This window comes from Falco peregrinus, chromosome 5 (assembly GCF_023634155.1).
Source record: "Falco peregrinus isolate bFalPer1 chromosome 5, bFalPer1.pri, whole genome shotgun sequence".
In the NCBI taxonomy this organism is placed as follows: domain Eukaryota; kingdom Metazoa; phylum Chordata; class Aves; order Falconiformes; family Falconidae; genus Falco; species Falco peregrinus.
In genome coordinates, this window is record NC_073725.1 from 69,038,905 (window position 1) to 69,065,941 (window position 27,037).

At 48.9% G+C, this 27,037-nt stretch overlaps 1 protein-coding gene across 1 annotated transcript; it reads right to left on the minus strand.

Annotated features, from left to right (window-relative positions):
- Window positions 1–314: 314 nt before the first annotated feature.
- Window positions 315–16,519, minus strand: GNA11 (G protein subunit alpha 11). The gene is made up of 7 exons (XM_055805639.1): window positions 16,330–16,519; window positions 11,758–11,942; window positions 9,964–10,118; window positions 8,822–8,950; window positions 7,276–7,405; window positions 6,357–6,510; window positions 315–4,650 (listed from the first exon to the last, which is right to left on the minus strand). The coding sequence occupies exons 1-7, from the start codon at window positions 16,463–16,465 to the stop codon at window positions 4,460–4,462; spliced, it is 1,080 nt and encodes a 359-aa protein (XP_055661614.1). The 5' UTR covers window positions 16,466–16,519; the 3' UTR covers window positions 315–4,459.
- Between the last annotated feature and the right edge of the window lie 10,518 nt (window positions 16,520–27,037).

Sequence of the window (27,037 nt, forward strand, 5' to 3'; positions counted from 1 at the left end):
CCTCAAAAATCCTGTAAAATTTTAAGTCAAGATGCCACCATTGCATCCCCACAGCCTAAAACCCCAGCCAGCCACCATTCAACGCTTCGGAATTATTACTGCGGTGTGTTATATATAGTTATTGCATATTGTACCTTATATTTACCAAACCACATTTGGTTTCTGTGCCTCAGAATCTGAATTTTCCGAGCAGGGACAACAGCTGGGAGGGCAGAGAGTGCTTCCACCATACGCAGGTCCCACGAGGTACTGTTAAGCCAGCCAGGATGGGGAGAGGAGGGACAGGAGTGAAGAAACACATGCATGATCACCACGGCTTTTAGGAACAAAATTTATTCCAATTTCAAACAGAGAATTTATTTTAGGAGAAAGATATGAAAATCAATTTCCATCAGATATTTCTGTAATAAGGGTTGTTGCCCAGCAGTCAGAGTGGGATCATTCCAAGAAACAATCACACCCCTGGACTGGAATGAGACAGTTTGGAGCCTGAATAGATCCTGACACTGGGCATCTTATTCAGAAACTCCTTTACCCTACCCTCTTCCCTCCCCCCACCCCAACACGCACAACAATACATGCATTGCAAATGACAAGGTTTAAAAACAGCATTTTATATAGTATCTTTTTAAATAGGATGTTTAAATTGTCTTAAATCAGGATCCTATAATATACAAGTATAACCAAATAATTTCCACCACATTGGCACTTGTAAAGAGTCTCTGGCACTACTAAAGAAGGGGCATTGGCACAAACCATACTCTTAAAAAACTGGGTGCTGCATAACACACTTTATCTCTGCTGGACTCTAACAACCTGGGCTCTGTACAGTACAATACAATGGTCAGCACACTCCGGAAGTACTTTTTTTTTTTTTTACTTTTTTTTTTTTTTAAACCAATAAAACACATGAAGAAAACCCATAGTTGAACGCAAGGCCAACATTGCTAGGAAGCAACAACAAGAGACCAAAGAATCCAACTCCAGGAGAAGGGGAGACAGGCAGAAGGGGCAGGAGCTATCTGACACGCTGAAGCAGGAAGGGGCTGTTGCTCACCAGGCAGCCAATCCACACAGAATGGTGCAAAGAAATGGAATGGTCCTCTCCTCACTGACTTTCAAGTTTCAAACTGGTTCAAAGGATGTTGGTTTCTTCAGCAGAGCAAAGATAAAAAGTGCACAAGGAGCAGAGGTTAGCCAAGAGACCACTTCCTCAGACTTTGAGGTTCTAGATTCTCTCCAAGAACCCAATTCCACCTCTTTTCTGAAGGTCAATCTGTTGTCTCAACCTGCAGAAAATTCTGACCAGCCTCACTTTCAGAAAAGATTATATAGGCAAATTTGGTTTAAGGTTTGGCACTTTTGCTAGGGCAGGTATCTGCCAAAGGGCCAGCCAACAAGAGACATGAACCAGTTCTGCAGGAATGCTTCGCTGGCCAAGCTGGAGGCACACAAGCTACTGCTTGCTAAGAAAAGCACGTGCTAACACTGGTTATCTTCTCACACATAATATAGTCCACAGACAATTCCAGGTTACGTGTACAAGTCTGACCCATTCCTCCCCTAACTCAGAATGAGGTTTCAGGAACTCACGAGACAGCCATCGTGTAACGTTCTCCCCTTCACCACGACCGTCACACCAAGTCAGTTCTTAGCCCAACAGCTACACCAAAGTTGCTCAGGAAGGTAGAGCACATGCCTAAACCCTCGTGCCCACAGTCCCGCACAACAACGTGGGTCCGATCTGCAGGAGAAAGAAGCCAAGATCCCTCCTCCTGTGCCAGGGCAGCAGCTCTTAAAGAAGGGGAGGATACAAAACAAAACAAAGTTTCTGATTCAAGTGGAAGTACCACCATCATTCACCTTGGAAATAAAAAAAAAACAACCAAACAACCTTCTGGGAAGTTATTTCCAAGAACTTGTATATCTCAGCGCCAGGTTCATTGCTGGCAATAGTTGTAGTGTGAACCATTTACAAGAGGATCACAGAAGCGGAAGAGGCTGGTGCTGCCATCTGCTTCAGATGAACAGCCCTTAGAATACACGAAGATGATTATAAATTCCTCTTTATAGGACAGTTTCTACAAAATGGATCATTTTGGCATAAAGACAAAAAAAAAAAAAGCAGTAAAACTGATGCAAAGCTGTCTGACACATGGGAATCCCTCTCATTCCTCCCAAGTGTTAAATGCAGTCCAGAGCATGGCTAATCTAAAGAGACGCTGTTTCCCTCAGCATCGCCACTCAGCCGTAACTGGCTCTTCAACTGTTGGTCCCATGGCTACTGTTCCAGCTTGAGCTCTCTAATCGCTCTCAGCAGAGCTTGCTTTCTTCTGTAGTGCTCTGAGACATACAGAGGCTTCCCTCAGCTCTTCTGGAAAACAAGAGGGACCTATAAACAGAATTCCTCAAAATTATGTCCCTCCATATTTTAGTGTTCTAGATCAAAGCATCTTAAGCATCTCAGACAGTTAAGATTTACTCTTACATGTTGTGCAAAACACTGATGTAGTGCTCTGTCTACAAAAGAGACAAAATATCAACAGCCCCCTTCAACAGTGCAGCTCGTTTCGTCTTTTATCTACTGGCAGCCTGCTAGCCTTCAAGGGGGCAATCTGGTCGATCCAGAGAATTTGGACCCAATGCTGCTTGTTGGAATTGAAACAGAAGCATTAGTGATGGCCAAACGACACACGTCCAGAGGTGGGTCAGATTTCCCTGTTTCCTACTCACTCCTTGCCTCGCCACGGCAGTTATCTTCCAGGCCAGCAACAGGTCTTCGGCACATTTGTTCACTTGCCTCAGCTCCTGGAAAAAGCTCTCTTAACGTGCAAAGGCTTCACATCCTTCTGCTTTGTGGAGTTTCATTTGGCACCTAGAATCCAGAACTACTTCCACTCTACCTTCCACCTGCACCAGCAAACCCTGCTGCCTCTGCCTCTACTCTCCCGCTAGACAGAAGTGCGACCACAGCAGGGCTTTCTGGATTCCACAGCAGCCGCGTGCTCCAGCCATGACTACTGTAACTCGATTATCACGTGCACCCTGGAGCAAGTATGTGTGCAAGTCTTCCAAAGAGGATCCACGCTCCTCTAAAGAGAAACACAGCAGCATGTGCCTCAGGGGAATGCATGAACAGGAGAGGGAGAGAGAACCGCTGCTCCCTCCAAGAGCTATCCTCAATCTTTTCAAGTAAGAATCCTACCTATGTCTCAAAGTCTGTCACCCACCAACTCTGGTCCTTTCTAAAAACCTGCAAGCCGGACAAGACCGAGGAATTCTTACGAAGTCATTCAACACACTGGCACAAAAAGAAATAAACAAGGCTTGTTTGCTACTAGCAGCAAGAAAAGAACTAGAGGGTGGCACAAGACTAAGATTTTTCAATCCAGCCAAAGTCTGATGTTTAAATGCCACAATTACTCAGTGTGCTTTTGATATCTGCTGCATAGAGAAGTTGCTCACTTGATGTCATATCCTCTACTCAACAAAACATTAAGTTTCATTCTGCAAATTAAGCCTTGTGCGCACGCACACATGCGCTTGTGGTGTGGGCGGGGATGTGTGTATGTGTGTGAAAAAAATAAAAACAAAATAAAATAAAAAAGAACAATTACAGTCAGGCACTTCCCCAGGCTCAGCAGCTATTGCTCCAAGAGCTTCCATCATTTGTAGTCCATGAACAAAATACAGCAACATGTAGCAAACTATGTATAGAACATCAATAATTTAAAAAAAAAAATAATCACAGTCTCCATACCTTTTATAATTGATAAGAAAAAATAACTCAGAACTAGAACATATAAAGAATGGAAAAGTGATGGCTTCTTTTTTTGTTATGCCTTTTTCTTTTTTTTGCACGAGTTGGAGAGCAATCGCTCCTCCCCAACATTTCATCACAGTGAACCATGGAGCGTGTCCTGGGGAAGGGAAGGGAAAGAAGGGGGTGCTGGGGGGTGGGGCGGGGAAGACAAGCAGAATTAGCAAATTACACCAGAGGCACCCTATAGCACAAGGCAAAGGGACCAGTAGCATTCTGCACTCCCACAGTCCAGTGAATTCACTATCTCAGCTGGAAAGTTATTTTTTTTCTATATATATACCATGGGAACAAAAAGGGGGAAAAAAAAAAAGTGGCTAAGCAACAAAGGAAAGCTCAAGATGAGACTGCCTTAGCTGTTTGGCAAAAATTAAGAAGTAAGCAAGGTGCTGAAGAAATGAGGCATATCCCCGTTAACTGTGAAATAAAAGCAATCTGTTAAAAATATGAAATCAACTACTCTGTGGACAGAGACATGAGACTCCAGGATAACACTGAGCACTTGCCACTCCACAGATCAGACAATTTGCAATCATTACATCATCAAAAATTAAAACTTTTTTTCCTGTCATATTTAAAATTTCTTTTTTTGTCTTTTCTTCACAATGAAGCCTCTCAAGGGGCCAAGAGCAGAGCAGGTCAAACCAGGTTATACTCCTTCAGGTTGAGCTGTAGGATGGTGTCCTTGACAGCTGCAAAGACGAAACGGATGTTTTCTGTGTCTGTGGCACATGTGAAGTGAGAATAGATGATTTTATCGCTGTCAGGATTTAAATCCACAAACATCTTGAGAATGAACTCACGGGCTGCCTGTGCATCCCTCTGTGGGCCTGCAGCAAACAAAGAATAAATACATTAACTGGTTTCTAAGTGCATCCCCTGGTTTGAGCCATCAGACTAATTGCTAGCATACTTTCTCTTACGCGTTACAGAGCTATAAAGAAGAAATTAAGATCATTTATTGCACAGAAGTCCCAGGAGCTGAACTGTCTTATGCTTTTCAGTTATCTCACCATAACCTACAAAAAGCAGTTTTCCAAGGCTGAGGGTTTTGGCAGACACCAAGGCGTTGTTTCAGACCATGCTCTGAAATACAGCATTTGGAATAACCCTGTATGCGCTGTGTTCACCCAGTAACAGTGACAGATGCTGGATATACATAATGCAACGCTCTCCTCTGGAGAGGGGATATACATTTCTTCCTAATATATAGATAGATGTTACGTCTTGAAGGATACAAGCATACACTCTGCAAACAAGGGGCATCTTCAGTCCAAACTGCAGCCTGTCCTAACTGGCTGGTCAACTCACAGGAGCTAAAAACTGGAATTTTTGCCAGTATTTACTTCATATTGCTGACAACTCCTCAGAAAAAAGCTACCCACTGATTTTCTTTTACAGTATTGGCATTGCCACGCTCTCCACAGCAAGGACCATCTCTTGAGAGGTGGTCTGATGGGCTCCCTCCCACTCCCAAGCAGTGCAGCATCCCTGGAGGAGCTACAGTAAACACTGATCCCAACAAACTGAAAGTATATGACGTTTCCTGATGTTGCCATCTCCTCTCCAGCTGTTAGTTATGTTAGAAGTAGGCACTACTTAACAGATAAGCTCACCAGCCATTCCCAGCCTGCTGTAAAAACGGGTTGTTTTCCAGCACTGACAATTCCAGAGTGTCTGTGCTTTCAGACAGCAGGGGGCATGGAACGCCAGAAGCAGGAGGACAACTAATAAGGAGCAATTTCATTAGTCGTTTAAAAAGACGAAAGCTTTTTGCAAAATGGCAATTCTTCCCTTACCTTGTATTTTTAAAGCACATAATGACAGTTAATACATGACAGTATGGCAAGAAGTGCGTTGCCTGGTCTCATTCGTCACTACTTTTATTTATTTTCAGCAGTGTAGAGATGTGTTACCAGCCAACTTTAAATGCACTCAACTGAAGAGCCTGAAATGCTATTTTGGCTAAGGAATTTTGTTTCAGACGGGGATTTCTCTGTTTCACACGCGTATTCGTTTTCCACAGCTGCAAATGGCACGCTAATAAGAATTTCACGCTACCTGAAATTTTCCAATGCCATCATTTGAACCGCTTGGGTATTTGACCAGTTGATTTCTCAAAACAAGGACTCAAGTCACCTCTTCACTGGAGGGTTAAAATGCCCAGTATATCGGCAAATTGTCACATGTTTATGAAACGGGTTTTACGCACAAGCATACAGGTAGGGAAATTAAGACATCCGTTATTTAATACTTCGAAGTGCATATTTAAGGGGTGTGTGTGTGTGCGTGCGTGTGTAATTCCTCATCTAGGAGAGGTTCATTATTAGATCACCTGATCAGATTCCAGTTACCTACATATGATTAACACATTTTTTGTGGCATTTTCTCATTTTTGTAGGTATTTCTTCTCAAATTAAGATGTTCTCCCCATCTCTAAATCATAGTCTTCTTCAAAAAGCAAAAAAAATTCAAACCAAACCACCTCTAGCCCTCCTTCTAGATACACAAGTGTTCCTCCTTAAAAACCACTCACCATCAAACTCTGGGAAATAGTCAACAAGGTGGGAATATAGGATCTTGTCTTCCAACAGATCTTTCTTGTTGAGAAAGAGGATAACAGAAGAGTTTTGGAACCATGGATAAGTGATAATGGTTCGAAAGAGAGCTTTACTCTCTTCCATCCGGTTCTGAAATAAGAAAAAGAAAGCCTTGTTTTCACAAATGAGCACTAAGATGCCTTTCGGCTACCCGCACACATCCTCGGATCTGTATCGATACAGCATCTCAGATACCGTACACAGAATATTTTGGGCCCCAGGTAAGTTCTGGCTCAAGCTGTGCTGGTAAATGGAAAGGAAATGCAAAATCTGATGGACTCAAAAGATTCATTTGATTGGAAGCTATTGATATCAAAAGGCTTTAAAGTCATTTTATGCTTTGACAGTCACAGTGAGAAGACTAGCCACGATACTTCATGTTTTGTCTAGTAGAAAAGGAAAAACTACTGTTACCAAATGGCATTTTTTTAACCCATTAGCGAGTGCAAAAATTCAGTATTGCACCTTCAAATAGATCAGTCGCTATCTAACAAGACAGCATTCACAGTACAAAGTTAATTCAGTGCAGAAAAGAGGAATGGGCAATTTTGAAGAGCATGCCTTCACATTGCACAGTACCTCGCAAGGCACGCAGAACTAAGCAATTTCAGAGTATTTCAGTATTACTTGAGAAGTACAGATAATTTGGATGCACTCTGCATTTTCCATTCTCAGGGACATCATGACCCATTAAGGCTCATGTTCCCTTTGCAATAGGAAGAACCGAAGGCCAAAACCAACAATACTTGCTAATCCAACTTGGCACCAAGTACTTTGGTACCAACCTCCAAGAAGCTAGAAAGACATTCCTCCTTTCCTTCCACCCTCCTGCAGAGTTCCCATTCTTTGGCTTACCTCATTATCAGACTCCACCAGAACTTGGTCATATTCACTAAGTGCTACTAAAAACATGATGGAAGTCACATTTTCAAAGCAATGGATCCACTTCCTTCGTTCTGATCTTTGACCTCCAACATCCACCATTCTAAGGAAGAGAAATACATACAGGATCACAGAAGTAGCTGCAGCTCTCTATCTGAATGCAAAGGATCAGCACACGACAAGAACGAACGTGGCTCTTTACCATCCAAGTGAACCTGGCACAGGGATGTAATAAAACGTGCTTGCTAACAAAACCATCAAGTTTATGCAATATCCCGCTCCAGAATACTGGGAAGGATGGCCACAGGCAAGTGATCCAGATCCAAATCCCAAATATCAGCATTACTATTTTTAGTTGCATTCTGCTCCGGTTTGCTAAGTAACAGTTCTGAGTCTGAAAAGACAAGTCCTTCAAAACTCTACTCTGTCAAATGAGCAAGCTGATTTTATTTTTTATTAAAGCACCTGCTTGCCTCAAAACTTCCCTCACACAGAGGGCTTTCTTTAGTTATTAAACTTCTCTTAGAATGTGCTGTTTAACAGTTACACACTTCAGCTCCTCAGTTTCAAGTCCCACCTGTGCAGCAACGCTAAAATCATTTTGTCACTCGCCTAAAGCACAACACAAGTGGGTCCATCTTTTAAAAAAACCCACACCTATTTCACAGGTCAGCAAACCAGAAAGAGTAACTTTCTGTTACTAAACAGTTTAAGAGAGATGATGCAGGCTTCTTTATCCCTCTCTTGTAATGCCAACAGTGGTAAAGAAGGGGAGGGAGCACCTAAGTACCAGAGAGGTAGGGAGAAAATTGCTTTGCAGTAGACAGGCATGTCATTGTGCCCTTTATGCCACGCTCCATTGCTGGCTTAAGCCTCCAAATACCATCTGCTGCTGCAGCAGCATAGGCAGCCACTTTTGGTGTCATCCTGAGAGCACAAGGCAGGCACAGCAAACCACCTTTGAAGGGAGATTATAGGTACCACACGCAAGGAAATGTTCCTGCACAAAAAGTGGGTCTCCTGAAGGAGAAATAAATGGTCAAAGCGGCTTGAGCTTTGTTAAATTCTTAAATAGAAATACATTCATGTCAAGCACTGCCCAGACCGAGCTTCCCCCTCTCCCCTTTGGTGGCTTAAGCTACCAACAGGTCACTCAGTTGCCTCACAAGCCACCACTTCAGCCTCAGATGCCAGCAGCACGATCCTTCCTGGGAAAGACACTAGTCACCACTTCCTGCAAGATGGTTTCTTGGGCTTTAAGTGTCACTGATTCAAAAGCACGTTGTTTTCTGACAATCAGTGCTTCAGCTTGGAGTTCTCCCTTAATCAGAGTAACATGTTACACCATCCACGTGACAGGAGCGCCTGTCAGCAGATACTTCATAACGTCACAGGACATACAGCCCCACTCAAGCCTCTCAAGGAAGCACCTGGACATTATAACGCAATGCAGAACACATCCTTCCTGAAACCACATCACTCTCTCAGTTCAGCTGTAACATGAATACACCTTGCATACCTGAAGATAATATTCTCTAGGTCAAAGGGGTACTCTATGATACCGGTTGTAGGAACTCTAACCCGTAGCACATCTTGCTGAGTTGGTAGATATCCTGGGGTAGCGATACGATCCACATCGCTAAGATAGCTACAAGAAGCACAACGGAAAAAAAAAAATACCTTAGGCTGCAGCACATAAATACACAGATTTAAACACTGCTACATTTAGTCTTTCCCTAGCATAAGAAGAAAGTCAGAAGTCACCTGAACTGTTTAAAATATGACATGGAAAAATAACAGAATACACCTTTCGGGAACAGTAATTCACCAGCCCTCCCCTTTTGAAGATAAACAGATACATTAAGGACAACTTTATCAAGTCTGTGTAAGTGTGGAAGACAATCTTTACTACAAAGAAAGTTCAAGTACAGTGGATGCTTATATTTCAGAAAACATCAGATGAGACATGATTCTATTTATAGATGAACCTATGTTCCCAGTCTTAGATTTTATTAATAACAAAACCATTAAGTTACTCATCCATGTACACCTGTAGGCCAAAGGGCAAACCTGAAGACAACGAGCAACACTGCTGCTGCCTAAGAGCCAGGATCAACATAGATGGCGTAAGGCAGAGATTCTAGCCTCAGGTATATCCAGAAGCAGATGGGTGAACAAGTGTCTTTATCGTCCCACCAGAACACCTCATACCCTCATGAAAAGTAGCAAATGGTAAGGAATTTCCAGATCTAAATCTATCCCCAAACAAACACAGCTTTCCCCCATCTCCAGCAAAGCTCCTTCCCTTTCTGGAGCCAGATTCAAACAAGTTACCAGTTGCCTGCTCCCACAGCTCTTTCATCTTAACTTTTCCGAAGGATCCTTCTGGCTGATGAAGCAAAGCGCCTTTCTCATATGCCTATAATTTTTATCCCAATACATGTAGCCAGCAGACTGTACAGCTTGTCCAAAACACTAGCAAGACTCATCTGCCTCAATGAAACAGATAAAAGGTACTTTAAACAAACTACACAGTGAAATCTACAGCAGTGTTCCTGCTCTTTGAAACAAACTCCAGACTTCAATAAAAAAAATGGACAGGTATTATTTGTTAGACCATTGCTATCATGTACCGGTGCCTGCCAGTGATTATATACTTACTATTTAGCTGAGTCAGAAAGCTGATATTCTCTTCTCCTGTCATAACACTCTTGTATTCCAGGGTCGTTCCACAATGTTTTAATTGCACTTACATATGGCTGCTCAAATGTCATGACCTTTTCTACATCCACTTCCCGGATCAGCACTGCATTGGCCTGGAGATTGGGGGGTGGGGGAAGAGGAAAAAAAAAAAAAGATGGGAGGGGTCAGAAGCAGGGGGCACAATCACCAGCAGGCAAAAAATTCTCAGGTGAACTAAATCTTTACATTATGACTTCAAGGATCCATATGCTGGTTGTGGATCAGGTTGCTAAGACCAGAGGGACAATGGGTAGACTACACATCTAAGTCATAGCAGACATCACCAAAATTCTCCCACCAAAGCATCATGTGCTCCTTCACAGAATGAGCTGTCAAACAGCTGCAGATTTCACCCATCATGAGATCACCAGGTGTCCTGAAACACAGTGGTTTGCAAGGCAGAGCATTCACTGTGAAGAACCACAGCCTGCCCAAGTTCTGAGAAGGTTAAACTGCAGCTGGATACCAAGTTGCTACCTCAGGTTTCTTACCCCCCAAAAAATTAAATTAAACTACATTTTGAATAATAATAGATACATTGTTTCAGTGTACGTCAATCAGGATCCCTTTTGAAAGAGAAAATAAAAGTGACCACCCTACAACTGACAAGCAAAGGAAGGACTACAGTCATTACAACAGCCTGTGGCATCTGTGAGGTTATTATCCACACCAAACTGCTTTCTGAAATCTTTGGTACACTTGCTGCAGGAAGGGGCTTTTGCCCATATCACCTGTACCAGGAAAAATAAAAACCAAAGCCAAGTTCTGCACATATTCTCTTAAGTACAAGTTGGCAGATTCTACCCATCAAAACACCACCACCAATGCCCAGGTAAAGCACAGGCAAGGCAAGTTTCCTCACACCCTGCCTATTCTCATCACGGAGACTGCAGAACCTCTCTGAAGGTAAAAAAGGTGTTCAGACTCAAGAACTCCTGGTGCATCATCCAGTCCCTATGAACAGTTATTCAAAATCAGCTCCAAGTCACTGCATGACAGAGCAAATAAAATACAATTTCGTTTAAAAATAGTAGGTACTAAGCTCTAAAGAAGCAAAACACACTAAAAAAAAAAAAATATATATATAAAAAAAAAATCTCCTGGCACACCCTCCCCCTCCCCATCCTCCCCCCAAAAAGCTAAAGTAATTTAGACCAGCTCTGGCTGAAAAAAATATTCCTGGACCCAAAATCAGCAAGTGAGACTTCAGCTCAAATCACATTTCTGTGGCTGAGACCAAAACCCTTCAAGAAAGGTTTGTACCTTCAGTCAGTACCTATCAGAAAAAGCGGCTGACTGCAGTAACAGAGATGACTACCAGTAGAGGTGTCTTTTGAGTCCTGCATGTATTTTTGTCAGCTTCAAGTTCCAACGTGAATAGCAACGAAAAGCCCAACACATTTAATTATAATGAATCCTTGAAAAGAACATCTCTCCTACACCATATCCCAATTCCTTGCTCCCACCACCCGCTACACAGACCAGGGCACAAACTGTCCCGAGAAAGTTGTTCTATCCCTTAACACAATCAAGTAAATGGAGTCAGATATCATAAAAATGTCATAAAAAGAGGTCCTTAAGCACGACACATTTATGGGAAAGAGTTCAGGGAGGTTGAGATTGCAATGCAGAAGGACACAAACAGGAACTTAGGAGTCAAACCCTACAATCCCCATTGCCTAAAGACACATGCAAAAACCGTGAGAAACTTACCTTGTTCTGTTCATATTTGTACAGAATCTTCAGGGTTTCCATGGCCCTGATCATAGACTGCATGGCAGTGAAGATGTTTTGGTACACCAGCTTGGTGAAGCCTTTTTTGTCCTCTTCAGAGTAGCCTGAGCCATGAATTATACGCATTTGCTTAATGAACGTGCTTTTTCCACTCTCCCCAGTGCCTACAGAATGTGAGAGAGAGAGAGTTAGGAGCCATCACAAGCAAGGCTTGCTACGGAAGAAAGCAAGCTAACACCAGTCACATCACAACTCAAGGTTTCTATCACTATACTCAAGTACACGCTACTTCCAACCACTTTTTTAGCCGCTTCCCAGAATATTAAGACAGTCTGGATGGTCCTCCTCATCCCCACTACGAACTTAACAGCATAGATGGAAGACATCTTGTCCTTTACAACAGCCTTCAAAAGCAGCTCTGGTACTTATTCCAAATCTCACATTACAGCCACTCCCACATGTTCTGCGTCAAAAGGCCCTTGTCCGTCACACCTGACCTATTCCCAGATACTCCGCAAGATGCTACAATCGCAGCACCGGTCGGAAGGGCCCGGACGCGCTCTCAGGTTGGTACTGCAAACCGAGATGACAGTGAGTTGGCCGGCGAAACCCATTCGCACAGTAAGAAGTGAATTTTCTTTCGGTGTGCTTTGGCACAAAACGCTCTTTACCTTACAGACTAGGTGTCTTTTCATAAAAAAGAACGGAGCACAACAGAATAATCAACTTTAAAGGAGAATGGAGCTCAAGAAATACCTGCTTATCCGTCTGACATGAACAATCCAGTCAGCACATCTGCCTCGTACCCCAAACGACTGTGTCAACGTAATGTATTGCTCTTAAGGACTGAAACGATAATCATCCTTGTGGCAAGATACCTTAACATCACTTGCAGCCTCTGGATATTATAGACTTAAAAATAGCGACTGACGGGGAGAACAGAGTAGGATCTGTGCTCTGCCTTGATCCCTGCAGGCTCCTCAGCAAGGCCAGCAGTTCCTTATCACACAGGTTTTCTGCCCCAGAGAAGGCAGGTCTCAGGGCAGCTGGGAGGGCAAGGCACACTCACACCCATGCCTCTCACACTCACACAGCACGTGAAGCGGTCCAGCCCTCTCAGTGCCTGCTTCCTGCACAGTCCGTCGGGCAGGTCCTCCCACTCCTACACTGACAGCCCCAGAAAAGCATCATTTAAACATATGAAGGGCAACAGATGATATAAGAAGACATGGGAACTTTCAAACTTATTAACGCAGTAAGCATGAGAGAAAAACATCATCGAAGTATCCATGCTGTTCCACTGCCTTGTTAAATTCATAGTTCAACTGGTATTATGGGAAGTACCCAGCAGCTTCCATTCTATACGTACACCGTACCTTTTGTGAAGGTAAAATATGGGTCAAGTCTTGCATGTGATTAGCATACCTCCCCACTTCACCCCACAAGCAACAGCCTAAGCGCATACTATACCATTGATGCTTCTGTTGAGTACTTTTGTTCAATCTTCTAAAATCTGCTATCAACAAGCAGAACATATGTAAAAATAAAAAAAATACAGCTCTTTTTAATACAGTGGCCCAGCTCACTTGACTACCGACAGTAAAAACTAAGATATATCACCCAAGTGACAAATCCTTTTGATCTGCAGTTACAAATAAGCGTGCTGGCAGAGCCCTGGCTTTCACCATAGGAACCACCAGGTACTCCTCACAGGAGGGTATAGATATATTAAGACAGGATCTCTTTCATCACAATACACAACTGCTACTCACATGTAGATTCTCAATTACTCATGTTTATAGCACCAGGCTAAAAGGCAAACAAATAAATACGCTCAAATAAAAGCAGCAAGAGCAGCAAGCATGTAACTAGAAGGAGCATGTTTAAAATAAACACTCTCCCCATATCCAAGAACTGACAGAAATTGTGTCGGTGTAGTTAGAAATTAACGTTATAAACACCACTAATATGCAGCAAATCATCTCAAACAGAAAGCTAAACCATAAATGAGGGGGAAAACTGGAAACCGAAATCTTTTGTGGTTTCTCTCACTGTGGCAAGAAATACTTCCTTGTCTTTTACCACAGTAACCAAAACTGAGAAGGAAAAAAAAAAAGTGGTGCTTCAAAGCATTCCAATAATGAAAACATAAGAGAAACCTCAGCACCAGCTATTCACTTATTTCAGAACTTAAGAGCTCAAACACAGATTCCTCCTGTCACTCCATCACCACCCTTTTTTGGTTTGGGGTTTTTTTGGTTTGGTTTTGTTGGTTGGGTTTGGTTTTTTTTTTTAAAAAAAAAAAAAGAGACACCTCTTGTTTTTACCTAGGCCATCAACAATACAGAACAGCAGTACTCCAGAACATCATAAGCTCTGGTGGGTATGGTGTCCTGCATCTATAAGAGCACAATAACCTCTTTTTAATATGACAACATTGAAAGGAGGAGATTATCTGAATTCACCATTTGCTCTGTAAACGTGTGACAGCATCAGAGTTTACAATAAGTTACTAATGACCCCCAAGTACCTGACAGGCACTTGTAAATACACTACTCAGTCAACAGTATCCCATGCTTAATCACAAGTAATTTTTGTATAAAATATTTGCCCTCCTCCCCACCCAGTAAAAAGATTAGTGACTACCTTATACCAGTGGGCAATATCCAATACCCTGAAATCAAGTTTCTTATTATCAGGTTCACCATTGATTAGCACTGTTATTCTTCACCCCAATTTTCCATTTCAGGCTTCAACAAACTGTCACTAGAGGTAGTGACAAGAAAATTAGCAGAGCTTCTACAAGGCAGAAACTCCCTCCACACATGCACTCTTTTCAAGATTTGGGAAAGCCCTCTCACTAATGCTTGTGAGTGTAAGAACTCCACATAACAGAGGCAAGACAGAAAAAATCCCTGCAAGCAGCAGCTAACGTCAAGGAGAGAACACACGTTACCTGCCACAACTTAAGGTTGGCTGTATCCAGTGAACAGCATCCAGCAAACACATCCTAAAACTAGGAAGGCTGCTTATCCAATATTAACCACCCTATATAGATTTTTTTACAAAAAAAAAAAGATCTAATGCTGAATTTTACTTAACTGTATCTTGTAGAAAAGCAGAAAAGATTCTTCAGCAATTTGAATTATTTCTGAAGTGAAATGTTCAGATCCAGGGGGATCTTCTTAACCCAGATCTATCCTACAGTGCCAACCTATTTTGAAACAGCTGCTTCTGTGGGACTGCTTTAGGGAAGCATGAGAGACAAGTTCCCCAATCTACAGGAAGCCTTACAGAAACTGACACCGTGCCTTCAAAAAGTGCAAACATCAAGCCCTCGATTCTACCTTTCACCTGAAGAACAGCAACATGTTAACCACCAAGGATCCACAGTGAGAAGGAAAGCCCTGGCCCTCACTTAAAAATTACCACTATGCAACAATGCCAGTACTGGAGGCCTCCAAAGGACTGGGCAGACACGGCCTCACTTCCCTTGTGTGAAGTTTTACATTTGTTTTCACAAGGATCATCCTAATTTTTCACCTGTACCTTAATGGCTTGCCAACTAACGAGAGACCCCAAGGGATAAGCTTGGTCCATCAGATCTGCTTCAAATTCCCACTTGAGATGACACAGTATTTAAGACACAAAACAGGATACAAACACAAGCAATAATAAATCACAGTACCCACAAAAACTGTAACTTAAGTTTAAATTTGAGGGCTACCTGGACACGAACGTCAAACTCCCTGCTGAAGAAGGATATAAATGCCTGAAAATCTTAGCTGGCTGCTCTTGTAACTGATTACCCATTCCTATAAACCTTATCTAAACACAGAATAATTATCTGTCCGCACAACCACAGAACACCACTACATTTCCATCTGAACACCTACATCCTTATTGCTGCACAGGTGATCTCTACCTCGGAGGGTAACGCGAAAAACTACAACCATTTCCTCCTCAGAAACACGGCGTGTGTGTTCTTACTGCTCCATCTCCCTTCGGATTCCCTACACAGAGTTCCTGACCCCGCCGGCCCTCCCAGGACCGGGCAAGGGGAACTGAGGAGCCGGAGGTCGGGTTTTCCACAGACGTTCACTCGAGGGCCAGAAGTTCACTGGCGACACCGAAAATCATCAACTCCACCCGTGAATCCCCACGGGCTGACAAAAGCCAGCGCGTCCGGGGAAGCGTCTCCTCCAGACGATTTTCACGCGCGTGTGCGTGCCCGCATTTATAAAGCGGCAGCAATTTCAGCTTCACAGTTCCTGCTTATGTCAAAATCCGCTCTGACAGCCAACGCACCGTAAAACCCAGACAAAGGGCGGCCGCTGGGGCGGCCGGCCCGGCCCGGCAGGCCCCCCCGACCGCCAGGCTCGGAGGCGGGGATCGCTGGTGGCTCCCGCCGCTTCCCCACCACGCCCGGGCGCGGCCACCCGGACCTGTCAAGCCCCGCGGCGGCCGCCGGCCCCGGGCAGGGCGGGCGGGCCAGGCCCCGCGGCGTGAGCGGCGGCCCCGCGGGCCGGGCCGGGCCCCGGCGCTCCTCACCCAGCAGCAGCAGCTTCAGCTCGCGGCGGGCGTCGCGCTTGTCCCTCCGCAGCTGCTTCTCGATCTCGGCGTTGATGCGCTTCGACTCCTTCACCTCGTCGCTCAGGCAACAGGCCATCATGGACTCCAAAGTCATGGTCGCGCCACGGCCGGGACGCCCCCGCCCACCCCCCACCCCCCCGGCACCGACCACCGGCCTCCGCACGGCCGGGAGCACGGCCCGGCCCGGCCCCCCCTTCCCTCCCCACCCCACCCTCCCTCCCTCCCTCCGCGGCGCCGGCCCGGCCCGGCCCCGGCCTCGGCCCCGACTCCTGCGGCCGGGCCTAGCGCCGCCGCCGCCCCCCTCAGCGCGCTGCCCTCGCCCGGCTGCGCCGCCCGCCGCTCCCTCCTCACACAGCCCCGCCGAGCCAGCGACGAGCCGGCGCAACCCAACCCGCTGCCGCCGAAAACAAGTGCTGACTGACAGGCGTCTGCGCCAATAGGAGAGCGCGGCGCGCGGTGGGGCGGGCCCAGGCCGGCGGGGCGGGGCGCGGCGGCCAACCGGAGCACAAGTTTGGTTGACCGGTGGGGGGGGGAGGCGCTCGGACGCGCGTTCCCAGAGCGGGGCGGAACCGCTGGGCATTATGGGACGGTGGCGGACTGGGGCGCCCATGGCGGGGAGGGCCGAGGGGGCGGCCGGCGCAGGGCTGGGCCGGAGGTCTGCTGGGCCAGGCCCTGCTCGCTACCCCGCTCGCCACCGGGCCGGTAGGGCGGCGGCGCCGGGCGAGCCTGGGTGTTGCGGCACTCGCCGTGGCCTAGCCGCCATCCGGGGGTGCCCCGCGCCGCCTCGGCGGAGCCGGCCAGGCCTGGCCCTGCTGGGGGAGGGCCCGCCGCAGCTGTAGGCCCGCAGACCCAGCCAGCCCGGCCTCCCTCTGCCGCCCACGGCTGCGGCAGTCCTCGATGCAGTGGAGAGAGAAAAGGGAAAAAAAAAACCTAAAAAAAAAAAAAAAAACAAGAAAAAAAAAATACACCAAAAAACCCGAGGCACAGAAGTGCCAGCCCAGTGCTCCCAGGCTCCGGCTACTGCCACCTCCCAGCTACAAGCCAGCAGAGCCGAGCCGGGGAGCCAGCCTGCCAGCCAAGCTGCTGGGCCACCTTGGAGCCCTCCCTGGCTCTGCATCTCCCCAGACAGGAGCCTCAAAGCTGCCTCCAACGCCAGCTTCCCCATTGCTTCTGAGGTTCCCCATGCCCTGGAACAGGTACCCAGCAGCCTGATGCATCCAAGCCACAGCCACGGGTTCATTCCTTTGCTATCCGTGGAGCTTTATATTCCTAAGCAACCCCACCGTGCCCCTCAGGAACCTGCCCCCAGCAGACCTGCTGCCTGGACTCCCCATGCACACACACACCCCACTTACAAGCACTTGTGGCAACATGCCCACTGCCCTGCATGGCTGCCCAGGACCCCCCAGCTCCACTTCTCCACCTGTGGTGTTAGTTTCCCAGACTCACTTCATCCCCAGCCCTTCCAGCAGAGGGGTGGTAGCAGCTGGAGGTGGCAAGGGGATCAAATCAGACTGACCAAATCCCATCCCTGCATCCCAGTCACCCCAGGCCCATTTTCCTTGGGTCAGGCATTACCCACAGAGCAGCAAGCACTGACAGAGACTGGGGACCCGGTGCCAGGGTGCCCCAGGCAGCCACACGCTCTCCCCCATTGCCCTCCATACAGAAAGAAAGATAGAATTCTGGAAATTCAGAGGTTCTCTTTTACCGTGGCCAAATCATGCAGCAGCAGATGCTGCCAAAACCCACATGCCGCAGCGCCAGCCTTCCTCTCAGATGGATGCTGGGGCTCCAGCTGTTACCAGCCGTACCAGGATGACCATGTATCCTGATTCAGCAGGGCCTCCCCCACCTCAGCCCTATGGATCTGCAAGTGCTTTAGTACATGCCTCATTTCACATCTCTCCTCCCAGAAGGAGGGGAGTAGGCAAAGCAAGACCTCTGCATTTTCCACGTGGCAAGGTAAATAGATGCACACTTAACTTTCCAAAGTTGTCCCTTCCCACCTTCCTCTCCCCCTGCTTGTCTTGCTTTCTCTTGCTCCATCTGGTGTTGTTTCTTTGCCTCACTTCCCACTTCCTTAACCACTCGGTTTACTCAGTCTTTTACTCTTGTTGCAGGTGCTTCTGCAGGTGTTTTAGAGCTTACGGACACCCAGCTACAACACTGCCCATTCTGTCTGCTTGTAGTGTGTTCACACAGCTCCTGGGCTGGGCTCACTCACCTTCCCCAGTCTGTTCTGCCTGGAGGTCTGTGTGTAACCGGTCTTTCAGAAGGTCCAAAAAAGCATGATTGAGCTGTCACATACCTGTCTTCCTTGTTACCTGCCTGGCTTGTGCCATGGCTTGCCAGTCCCTAGCTCATGGCAGTCTGGCTGAGACAGAAGCACAAGATACTCACAAAAACCAGGTTCTGTTTTCCCCTTAAATTCCACCTGTTCCTCTTATACCCGTGCTATTCCTGTGAGCTCTTGGCCTCAATGAAAAGGAGATTCTAACTTTGTTCCCAGTGGTGTCTCCATAGTTTGACCTTTCGCAGCATCAATACTCATCTCACATTCTTGTGTTTGTTCTCTTACTTTCCCTTCCATATGCTCCACAGCTGAGAGAGGGCTGTTACATTCTCATTACTGATCTCTGGTGAAAGAGGTGTAGTCATTTTGCTTTGGCAGCCAAAAATTATTCTACAGAGGTGCTCAGCACGTCCAGAATCAAAGTCACAGTGGGCTGCTTAGTTCAACCTTCTGCCCTTTGGAATTCTTATCTATGGATGGTGCTTAAGGAGGCAGAAAGACTTAAGTTCTTATAACCCCTGCAACACTGCTCTGACTTTAGGCAAGTCACAACCTCTTTGCATGTCCTCAGGCTGTGAGTGCAAGATAGACACAGTGTCTCTGGAGAGTGCTAAAGATTATCTAGTTAGGATTGCTAGACTGCTTTGAACCACAAGGTGCTATATGCTAGAGGCTATTGTTTTGGTTACCTTCCCCTGGGCAGGATCAAAATCTAAAGGCCAGAAGATCCTGAAGAAACTTTCACAGCTTGTCAAAAGAAAAAGAGTAACAGAATTTGCATCCACCCTCTGAACCACTTGCTTGGTTCCTGCTGACAGACATCATGGCTGATGAATCCCGACCAAACTATTGATTTAAGAATGACAGAGCTGCTGGTCTCCAAGCAACAATAGTCTGCCCACTCCTTCCCTTTCTGTCCTAACAGAAGTGTTCCAGTGCTAAGAGGGCTCACCTAGAAAACGGGACACCCAAGGTTTCCCTCGGCTTTGTCACCAGTGTGCTGTGCAACTCCCTAAGCCCCAGTCCCCACGTCCCTGCCTCACCAGGGCTGCTGCATCTGCAGTCCTAACATTCCTCGCCCCTCACAGCCTCTCGCAACTGCTGCTGTCAGCAGATGTCACTGACTTCCAGGCATCCTCCCCAGTCCCCTACTGCTGCACACTCCAGCAGTACTTGCTCTGATCTGCAGCTGCTTGCCTAAGCACGGGAGTTCCTGCCAAATTTACCCCCACCGCTCTTCTCCAGCAGGCTGGAAAGGGGCTGGGAGGGGGCGGGGGGGGGGGGGGGGAATCCTTGTGGTTTTTTATGGCTTCCCAAGTTCTGCATGAAGGACTTAATGAGCAGCGTCCCCCAGAAAGATGATCCTCTACATGTCAGGCCACTTCAGAGCAACTACTTTCATGGCACACATTTGCAGCAGTTAATAAAGCACAAAGATGACCCCCATTCATTTATGGAGAGGATGGTCCCAGCCCCCGTAAAGGGTGTTCGGTCACTGGGCCCAGCAGGATGCAAGCCCACCTTGCTAGATAGCATTGCAGACATTTCAAAGTCCCATTCCAGCCCCATTAGATGCTTTCAAGTTCCAGGTGCTTGAGAGCAGAGGGGAGCAGGGACAGCCCAGCTGCATTTTGCTGCAGCTGCTGGAACAATTTAATTGAGGGAAAAAGCCGCTTGCAACCATACAGTGAGAACTGATCCCATCTTAATGCAGAAGCCAGGTGCTCTGAACACAGGATCCCCAGTTCAGCTGCACACATACACACGGGGATGTTCCAGAAGCCAAGCACATGCCCCTTTCAGCCACATACTTTGCTGAATCAGGACCGTGATTACATCTTCTGCTTTGCATTTATTTTGTAAGTTGAACAAGCATTTCCTTCAGCTGTTGGAAAGAACCAGTTACTACAATTCACCTCCTGAATGAGCTTGCAGCAGCAGAGGTGGCACAGGGTTATAGATCCCCCCAACAACTTTGGGGTGACACTTTGCTGACTGGAAGTGCCCCGCTGCCAGTCAACTTTTTATACCTTTTAGCTGTTGGAAGAACGCAGCGTGGAGCTTCACTTCTCAGTCTCTCTCCAGGAACTGATAATCCCATGGAGCTGAAGTAGAATCTAATTTCCCAGGTTTGGAGGTGTCTGGTGAGCGATGGGTAACCCTTTCTGAGGAGCAGGACGGCAGCGCAGGAGGGTGACAAGCAGGGCCTGGTTGCTGTCTCCTAGTAGCCTGAAGGAAAGGTGAATGGCTCAGGGTATGCCACAAGATCGAAACAAAGCAGGGAACATCACCAGGGAGGAGGAGAAAGCAGAGAGATGGTCTGAGGGAGATGAGCAACAGAAAGTGAAGACAACTGGTGTGTTACTGTCACAAAGTCTTTGCCAGGAGCAGCCCACCAGGCACCCATTTTTGCTGCAGGCGCCTGGTTTTGGGATCAGCTCAGCAGCAAAGCTCCTTCTCTCCCCACCCCTGTGCACCCCCAGCCCGTCCAGAAAAGGGGTCCAGCAGCAGCCAGAGGCATGTGTGGGAATCAAATTGGACCAACTGCATCTCAGTCAGCCCAGGACCGTTTCCCCTGGGTCAGGCATCACCTGCCCCTCTGTGGGTACTGGCAGGGACTGGGGACCGGGGTACCCCAGCCAGCCCCATGCTCTGCCCACAGCCCTCCAGAGCCAGTGCAGCTCACCCCTGCCACAGACCCAGCATCCAGGCAGCCAGAGCAGTGCAACAAGCTGCCTCCAGCCTCACGCTGCAGGTCTGAGAGGCAAAAATACCTTCTGAATTGCACAGCAGAGCTCTGCTGCCCACTGGGCCCTGTGCTAGGATGTAAGGCTCTGGTTAAAGCTGGGTGGTGGGAGGAACAGGACAGGATGCCATACACCCCTCTTTGATCTGGTCTTCATGCTGCTCACCATTTTCCATTTAAAAAAAAAATAATCACGAACACACTTGAAAGCCCTTCCCAAGTGTTTCTGTAGCCTCACACCTGCTCCCCTCTGTTTTCATCCCTTTCAAGCCTTCCTGCCTACACCTGCAGCAGCAGCATTCCCCTCACACCGACTTCAGAAGGGGTGGCATCAATTAGACACTACCCTGAGTTCTCATCAGCACTAACGAGTGGCCAGGACCACTGGGATCACCGAAGTAGTCTCTGAAACAGAACAAGGAGAAGGGATTGTAGCAGCCCTGGGAGCATCCCTGATGCATGCAGCAAAGCTGGGGCACCAGCCTGCTTGGTCCCCAGGGCCAGGCAGACCAGCCACCAAACCACCTGGGGAGGACTCTGCAGGGAGGGTTGAATTCCTGGTGCACACAGGTGCTTCAGGAACAAAACAAGGTGAAACAACTCCTGCCCAGGTGCTGGGGAAGAGACTTGAGCTATCTCTGATTTCTATGGTTTTAAAGTGAGCTCACAATGAAGGGCCAGAGCACGCTTTCCATCCAACCTAGAGCCCCACTGACCATAACCTGCAGGCTTTGAGGTAACAGGGTCACCTACACCATTTCAGTTCCTGGCCAAGAATAAGTTTTTTTAAAAAAAAAAACAAGCCCGTTCCCTCCCCAGCTGTAATCACCGGGCCTATGACTCCCACCCTGAGTTCCCCCCTCCTTGCAGAGGTTCATCACTGCTCCTTGGGCTTCCCCTCTGCCTGCTTTTGCCATCCACCCCAATTCCTCGTTGGCCTGTCTGCCCTTCACCCCCATCCCTTGCCAGGACCCCGGGAGCTGCCCCAGTCCTTGAAGGTGCAACAGCACGTTCCCACTGTCACAGGACAGGAGTTGCTCCAGCGTTCAGCCCTTCCCTTTGGGCAGGATGAAGCAGCACGATGTTGCTGTGTCAAACACCCTCCCTGCTTAACCTGTAATGGCATTCGGAGCACATGGGGAGGCAAGGGCATCCCTCCCTCCCCAGGCTCCCTGCCATCGCTCCCTTGAGCTGAGATGCAGGCTCCTCCGGGATGGAGCGGCGTGCCCAGTGCTCACTGGGGCAGGCCACAGCAGCCAGGCTGCATTCGAGAACATCAGGGGTTTTGCATCACGGCCGTGATGCCGAGGACCCGTTTGTGCATCAGTGGCACGTTCTGAGGTCGTGCCAGAACTGTCACTCCTGAGAGCACAACTCTGGCGCTGAGAGGGCTTTCTGATCCAAGGAGGACAGAGGCAGAGCATCACAGAGAAGTAGAAGCCAGGGATGAACAGAGACCAGGGCACATTTTCCAGCAGGGAAGGAGTCAGCGGGACCTGCAGCCAGAGGGTGGCCCAGTGCTGCCCACCAAGAGCCCAGGGCAAACTGGCTGAGCTCAGCCCACACCAACAGGTCCCCGCTAGGCTCATCTCACAGCACCTCATCCTGAGCACAGCCCTTTGCCTGCAGCACCCTGCAACTGCCTTACCCTGCTCCCCCCAGCACCGCTTCCAGCCCTGGGCATGTGACTACCTCAGTGCAGGCCCACTAGCCCTGCACACTGCACAGGGTGCCCACGCCAGCCTCACCACCCACAGGAGGGCACCAGCAAGCCACGGGCCCGCAGGGATGCCACCAGCCCACCTCCAGCCAGCTGCACCCCTTCAACCCCTCCTGACCCAGGTGTTTCAGGTCAGGATCGGGCCCCTGCCACTCTTTAACCCCCTCCCGGCCAGTGCATCGTCAGCAGTTCCCATCCTACGCCAGTTCAGCTCTTACAGTAAGGAAAAGGAAAGCAATGTATCATTTGATACGTGAAAGCACCTTTCTACAGTAAAATCGCAGTAGTAGCACCAACCTTGCATAAGCTGGGACTCCCTCCCCATCAGCTCCTTCCCCGTACTGCAGGTCCCAGTCTGTAAGTGCTGCCCAGGAGGACACGAGGTATTTACTAAGTACCTGCAAGGTGCATGAAATCTCTTCCTAAAGCCTGAGCCTGGCAAGGGTTCTTACTGCAGAGCAAGTGTCAAATGTTTTTAGCCCGCCCCAAAATTATTTTTACAAGCTATTCAATTGCCGGTCACAGGAACATGCCACACAGAGATGTGAGTCCTCTGAAAAGAGGGGGAAAGGCACCCAGATCAAACACGCTGCTGAGCGCAGCCTGTGACAGCAATTGTGGGATTACAGTTTTTTAAACCTTATGTTTTGCATCCGGTTTGTCATGGCTGTTGTAGGTGGGCTCGGTGCACGGTAAATCAGGATAACAAACCCACATTTACCGTGATCCTTTCATCCCCTAGGATCCCAAAGCACATCATTTAATTGCACTCAACCTGCACATAGATTTCATAAATAAAGGAATGATGAATTAGCACAGCTGCTGCAGCATTCACAGGGGTTACTAAGACACAATCTCCTTGTGCAATCAATCCAGCCTCATGCTTCAGTGTTTTGTCATAAATTGAGGTCAGGAAGAAATGTTCTTCCCACCTGGAATGCAGCGCTGCTAAACTAGCTGCGTACAGGAAGACACTTAAGGGTGTAGTAATCTGTCTTCCCTGTGCAAATCTCAGAAATTGCTGCAAATATTCATTTGATGGAGCTCCCATGCAGTAGATGAGAGCACCAATCCTGCACAGAGGTGAGAGGAATGTGATGCGGGGTCCTCCGGAGAGATTATCCGCCTCACATCAGGCAGGAGGAAAGCTTGGATGATCCCTTTGACCTTAAAATTGGTATCTCATTACTCCCTTTGTCCGGCAAGGGAAACAGAGAAGGAGAGAGGTAAGAGTCCTTGCCATGTCCATGACACACAACAGCCTGGTCTGGAAGCCCCCCTCTGGCCCGTTCCAGCCCCCGCTGATCACTCCCACCGTCAGGATCAGTCTCTGTTTCATAGGCAGCGGGGTTCAAATGCTGCGTCATGAAACTAATGGGCCCAGGAGCCTGCTCAGGGTCGAAAGGGTCAGTGGATCCCCCTGCACCTCCTGGCCCTGTTATAGCTTCAAACCTCCCGTTTATCTCCCACCAAGTGTCTCAGAGACACCACCCGGAGCTGAGCCCTCGGGAGCTTGATGCTGTCCCAGCCCTGGTCTCGGGCATCCTTGCCATGTGCTTCCTCATCACGTCTCAGCTGCAAAATCCCTTTCCTGCATCCTGCAAGGACTGTGAACTGTTCCTTGCACTTTGGCTGGTAAAAAGGGTGATAATTACCCCTAGCAGCAAAAACACAAGCCACAGCAGAAGCAGGGAGGGGCAGCCACCACGAGGAATGGAACCCAATTATTCCAAGTCACTGATAAAAAGGGATCAAAGAGGGTGGAAATGTTTCACCAGCTGTAAAAAGCCTGTGGGGACCAAGGCTCTTCCCTGGAGAAAGCCCCTTTCTGCCCACAGGCTGTCCCTGTCCTTCCCAACCTGTGCACATCCATGGGGCGGTTTCTCATTTTTCTCCTTGGTATAGGTGGGGAATTCGGGCTGGGGGTAATTTTTTCCTCCAAGGGCAAGCAGCAAGACTGTTTCCCAAGGCAAAGAGCACAGTAAAACGGGTATGTGGTGCTGAGCAAGTGCTTTGTCTGGTGCCCCGTGTGGGAGCTGAGCTTCTGGGACCTTGCTGCATCCCACCAGGAGCACTGGGGTGTCCCAGGGGATGGTGCTGGGGCCAGGGACAGCGCTGCAGGACAGCATCTGCTGCGTGCACTGCCAAGGCTGTGTTCGTGGGGTGAGCAGTGCCACGCTGCTGTGGGTCTTCCTCACCTCCCTGTGAGCCCACCCTGTGCAGGACCCCGGCCCTGGGTCACTGCCATTGACATGGGCCAGATGAGCGCCTTTGGGAGCCAGCACCGGCCCTGGGTGCTGAGCTCCAGCTCTGGCCCCTCTGCCAGGCACAGGGCTCCGGTTTGCTGGGGGGAACTGGGCAATGAGCAGTGAAATCCAACAAGGGATGCTGCGGCCAGAGCAGCTGTTGCACCGGGGCCCTGCACTCCAGGCTGAGCTCAGCAGTGCTACCAACTGCAGGAACCAGCCCGGCTCCGGAGTCCAGAGACAGCATCTGCACCTCCATCGGGAGCCTGCCTTGTGTTTGCTGCCCAAGCACTGCACCCTCATGGCAATTCCCAGGGCAGCTTAAGCCAGCAGCAGGAATGGAGGGGTGCTGGAGGGTGCTGCTGCGGCTGGCCCCCCGCCTGACAGAGCAGAGCAGGCTGTGGGTGTCTGCAGAGGGCAGGACCAGGCCATGGCTGTGGCTCCATAGCTCCCTGATGGAGGCCGTGGCTGTGGCTCCATAGTTCCCTGACGGAGGCCGTGGCTGTGGCTCCATGGCTTCCTGATGGAGGCTGTGGCTGTGGCTCCATAGTTCCCTGACAGAGGCCGTGGCTGTGGCTCCATGGCTCCCTGATGGAGGCCATGGCTGTGGCTCCATAGTTCCCTGACGAAGGCCACAGCTGTGGCTCTGTGGCTCCTCGGTGGAGGCTGTGGCTCCATAGCTCCCTGGTAGAGGCCACGGTGACTCCAAGGCTCCCTGACAGAGGCCAGCAGCAGCCCTTCCAAAGGAAGACATGAGAAATGCGATAATGGACAAGGGGGTCACGTGCCAGGGGACGCAGCTGCACCCCGTGGGCTTCAGCCACCTGGCCCTGTGGGCACGGCACTGCTGTCCCCCGCCCCGGGGCCACCCGCCTGGATGTGGCGGGGTCCGGAGACCCTGTGCCCGCAGCCCAGGAGGTGTCAGGGTGGCCAATGGCTGTGGCGGGGGGTGGGGGGCCATTCTCCATGGGGCAGCCCCACTGCCTGCTCCAGCCCTCCACTGCAGCAGGGAGGTTTGCAGAGCTGCCAACAGCGGCGCAGGGGGGAGGTCGGGGGGTGGTGAGGGAGAGGAGGAAACAGCTCGTATGCAAAAGAGACTGCAGAGGCAGAGATAGATTGCTTATAAATCACTCCTGGGCCTGCCAAGCCCTCGCCAGGCGTCTGGTAGATTGCATTATGCTATCTGGAGAAAGTTTAATATAAAAAGCCAATAATCCCTGTGATAAGAGGGGTGATAAGGGACAGCGTGGCCTTAGGTCCCACAGGAGCTGGCCTGGATGTGGCGGGGAGCAGGGGCCCGGCACCCAGCCTCCCACCATGCCTGGCACCATGACCACCCTGTTCTTGCCCCCCGGGGCAACGCTGGCTCTGGCCGGGCAGGGAGCTGGGTGGGTGGGTGGGTGGTACAGGGGGGACTGCGTTAGTGCCGCACAACAGCCCGGTCCTGGGGCCCTCAGCTGTGAGATTTGCCTCCACCCGAGCTGTGAGTGCTCAAAGCCAGGCAGCCGTGAGCGCTTGTCCCTGCAGGCAGCCACCACGCTGCACCACATCCAAGCCCCTGCACCACGTCCAAGCCACTGCATCACGTCCAAGGCGCTGCATCACATCCAAGCCACCGCACCACATCCAAGCCACTGCATCACGTCCGAGCCACTGCA

Coding starts and splice junctions, on each gene's coding strand:
- GNA11 (XM_055805639.1), bottom strand. CDS start 16,465: ATGACTTTGGAGTCCATGATGGCCTGTTGCCTGAGCGACGAGGTGAAG. Junction 11,943..16,329: donor GCTGAAGCTGCTGCTGCTGG/GTGAGGAGCGCC, acceptor CACATTCTGTAG/GCACTGGGGAGAGTGGAAAA. Junction 7,406..8,821: donor CTAGAGAATATTATCTTCAG/GTATGCAAGGTG, acceptor TCTCTTCCTTAG/AATGGTGGATGTTGGAGGTC.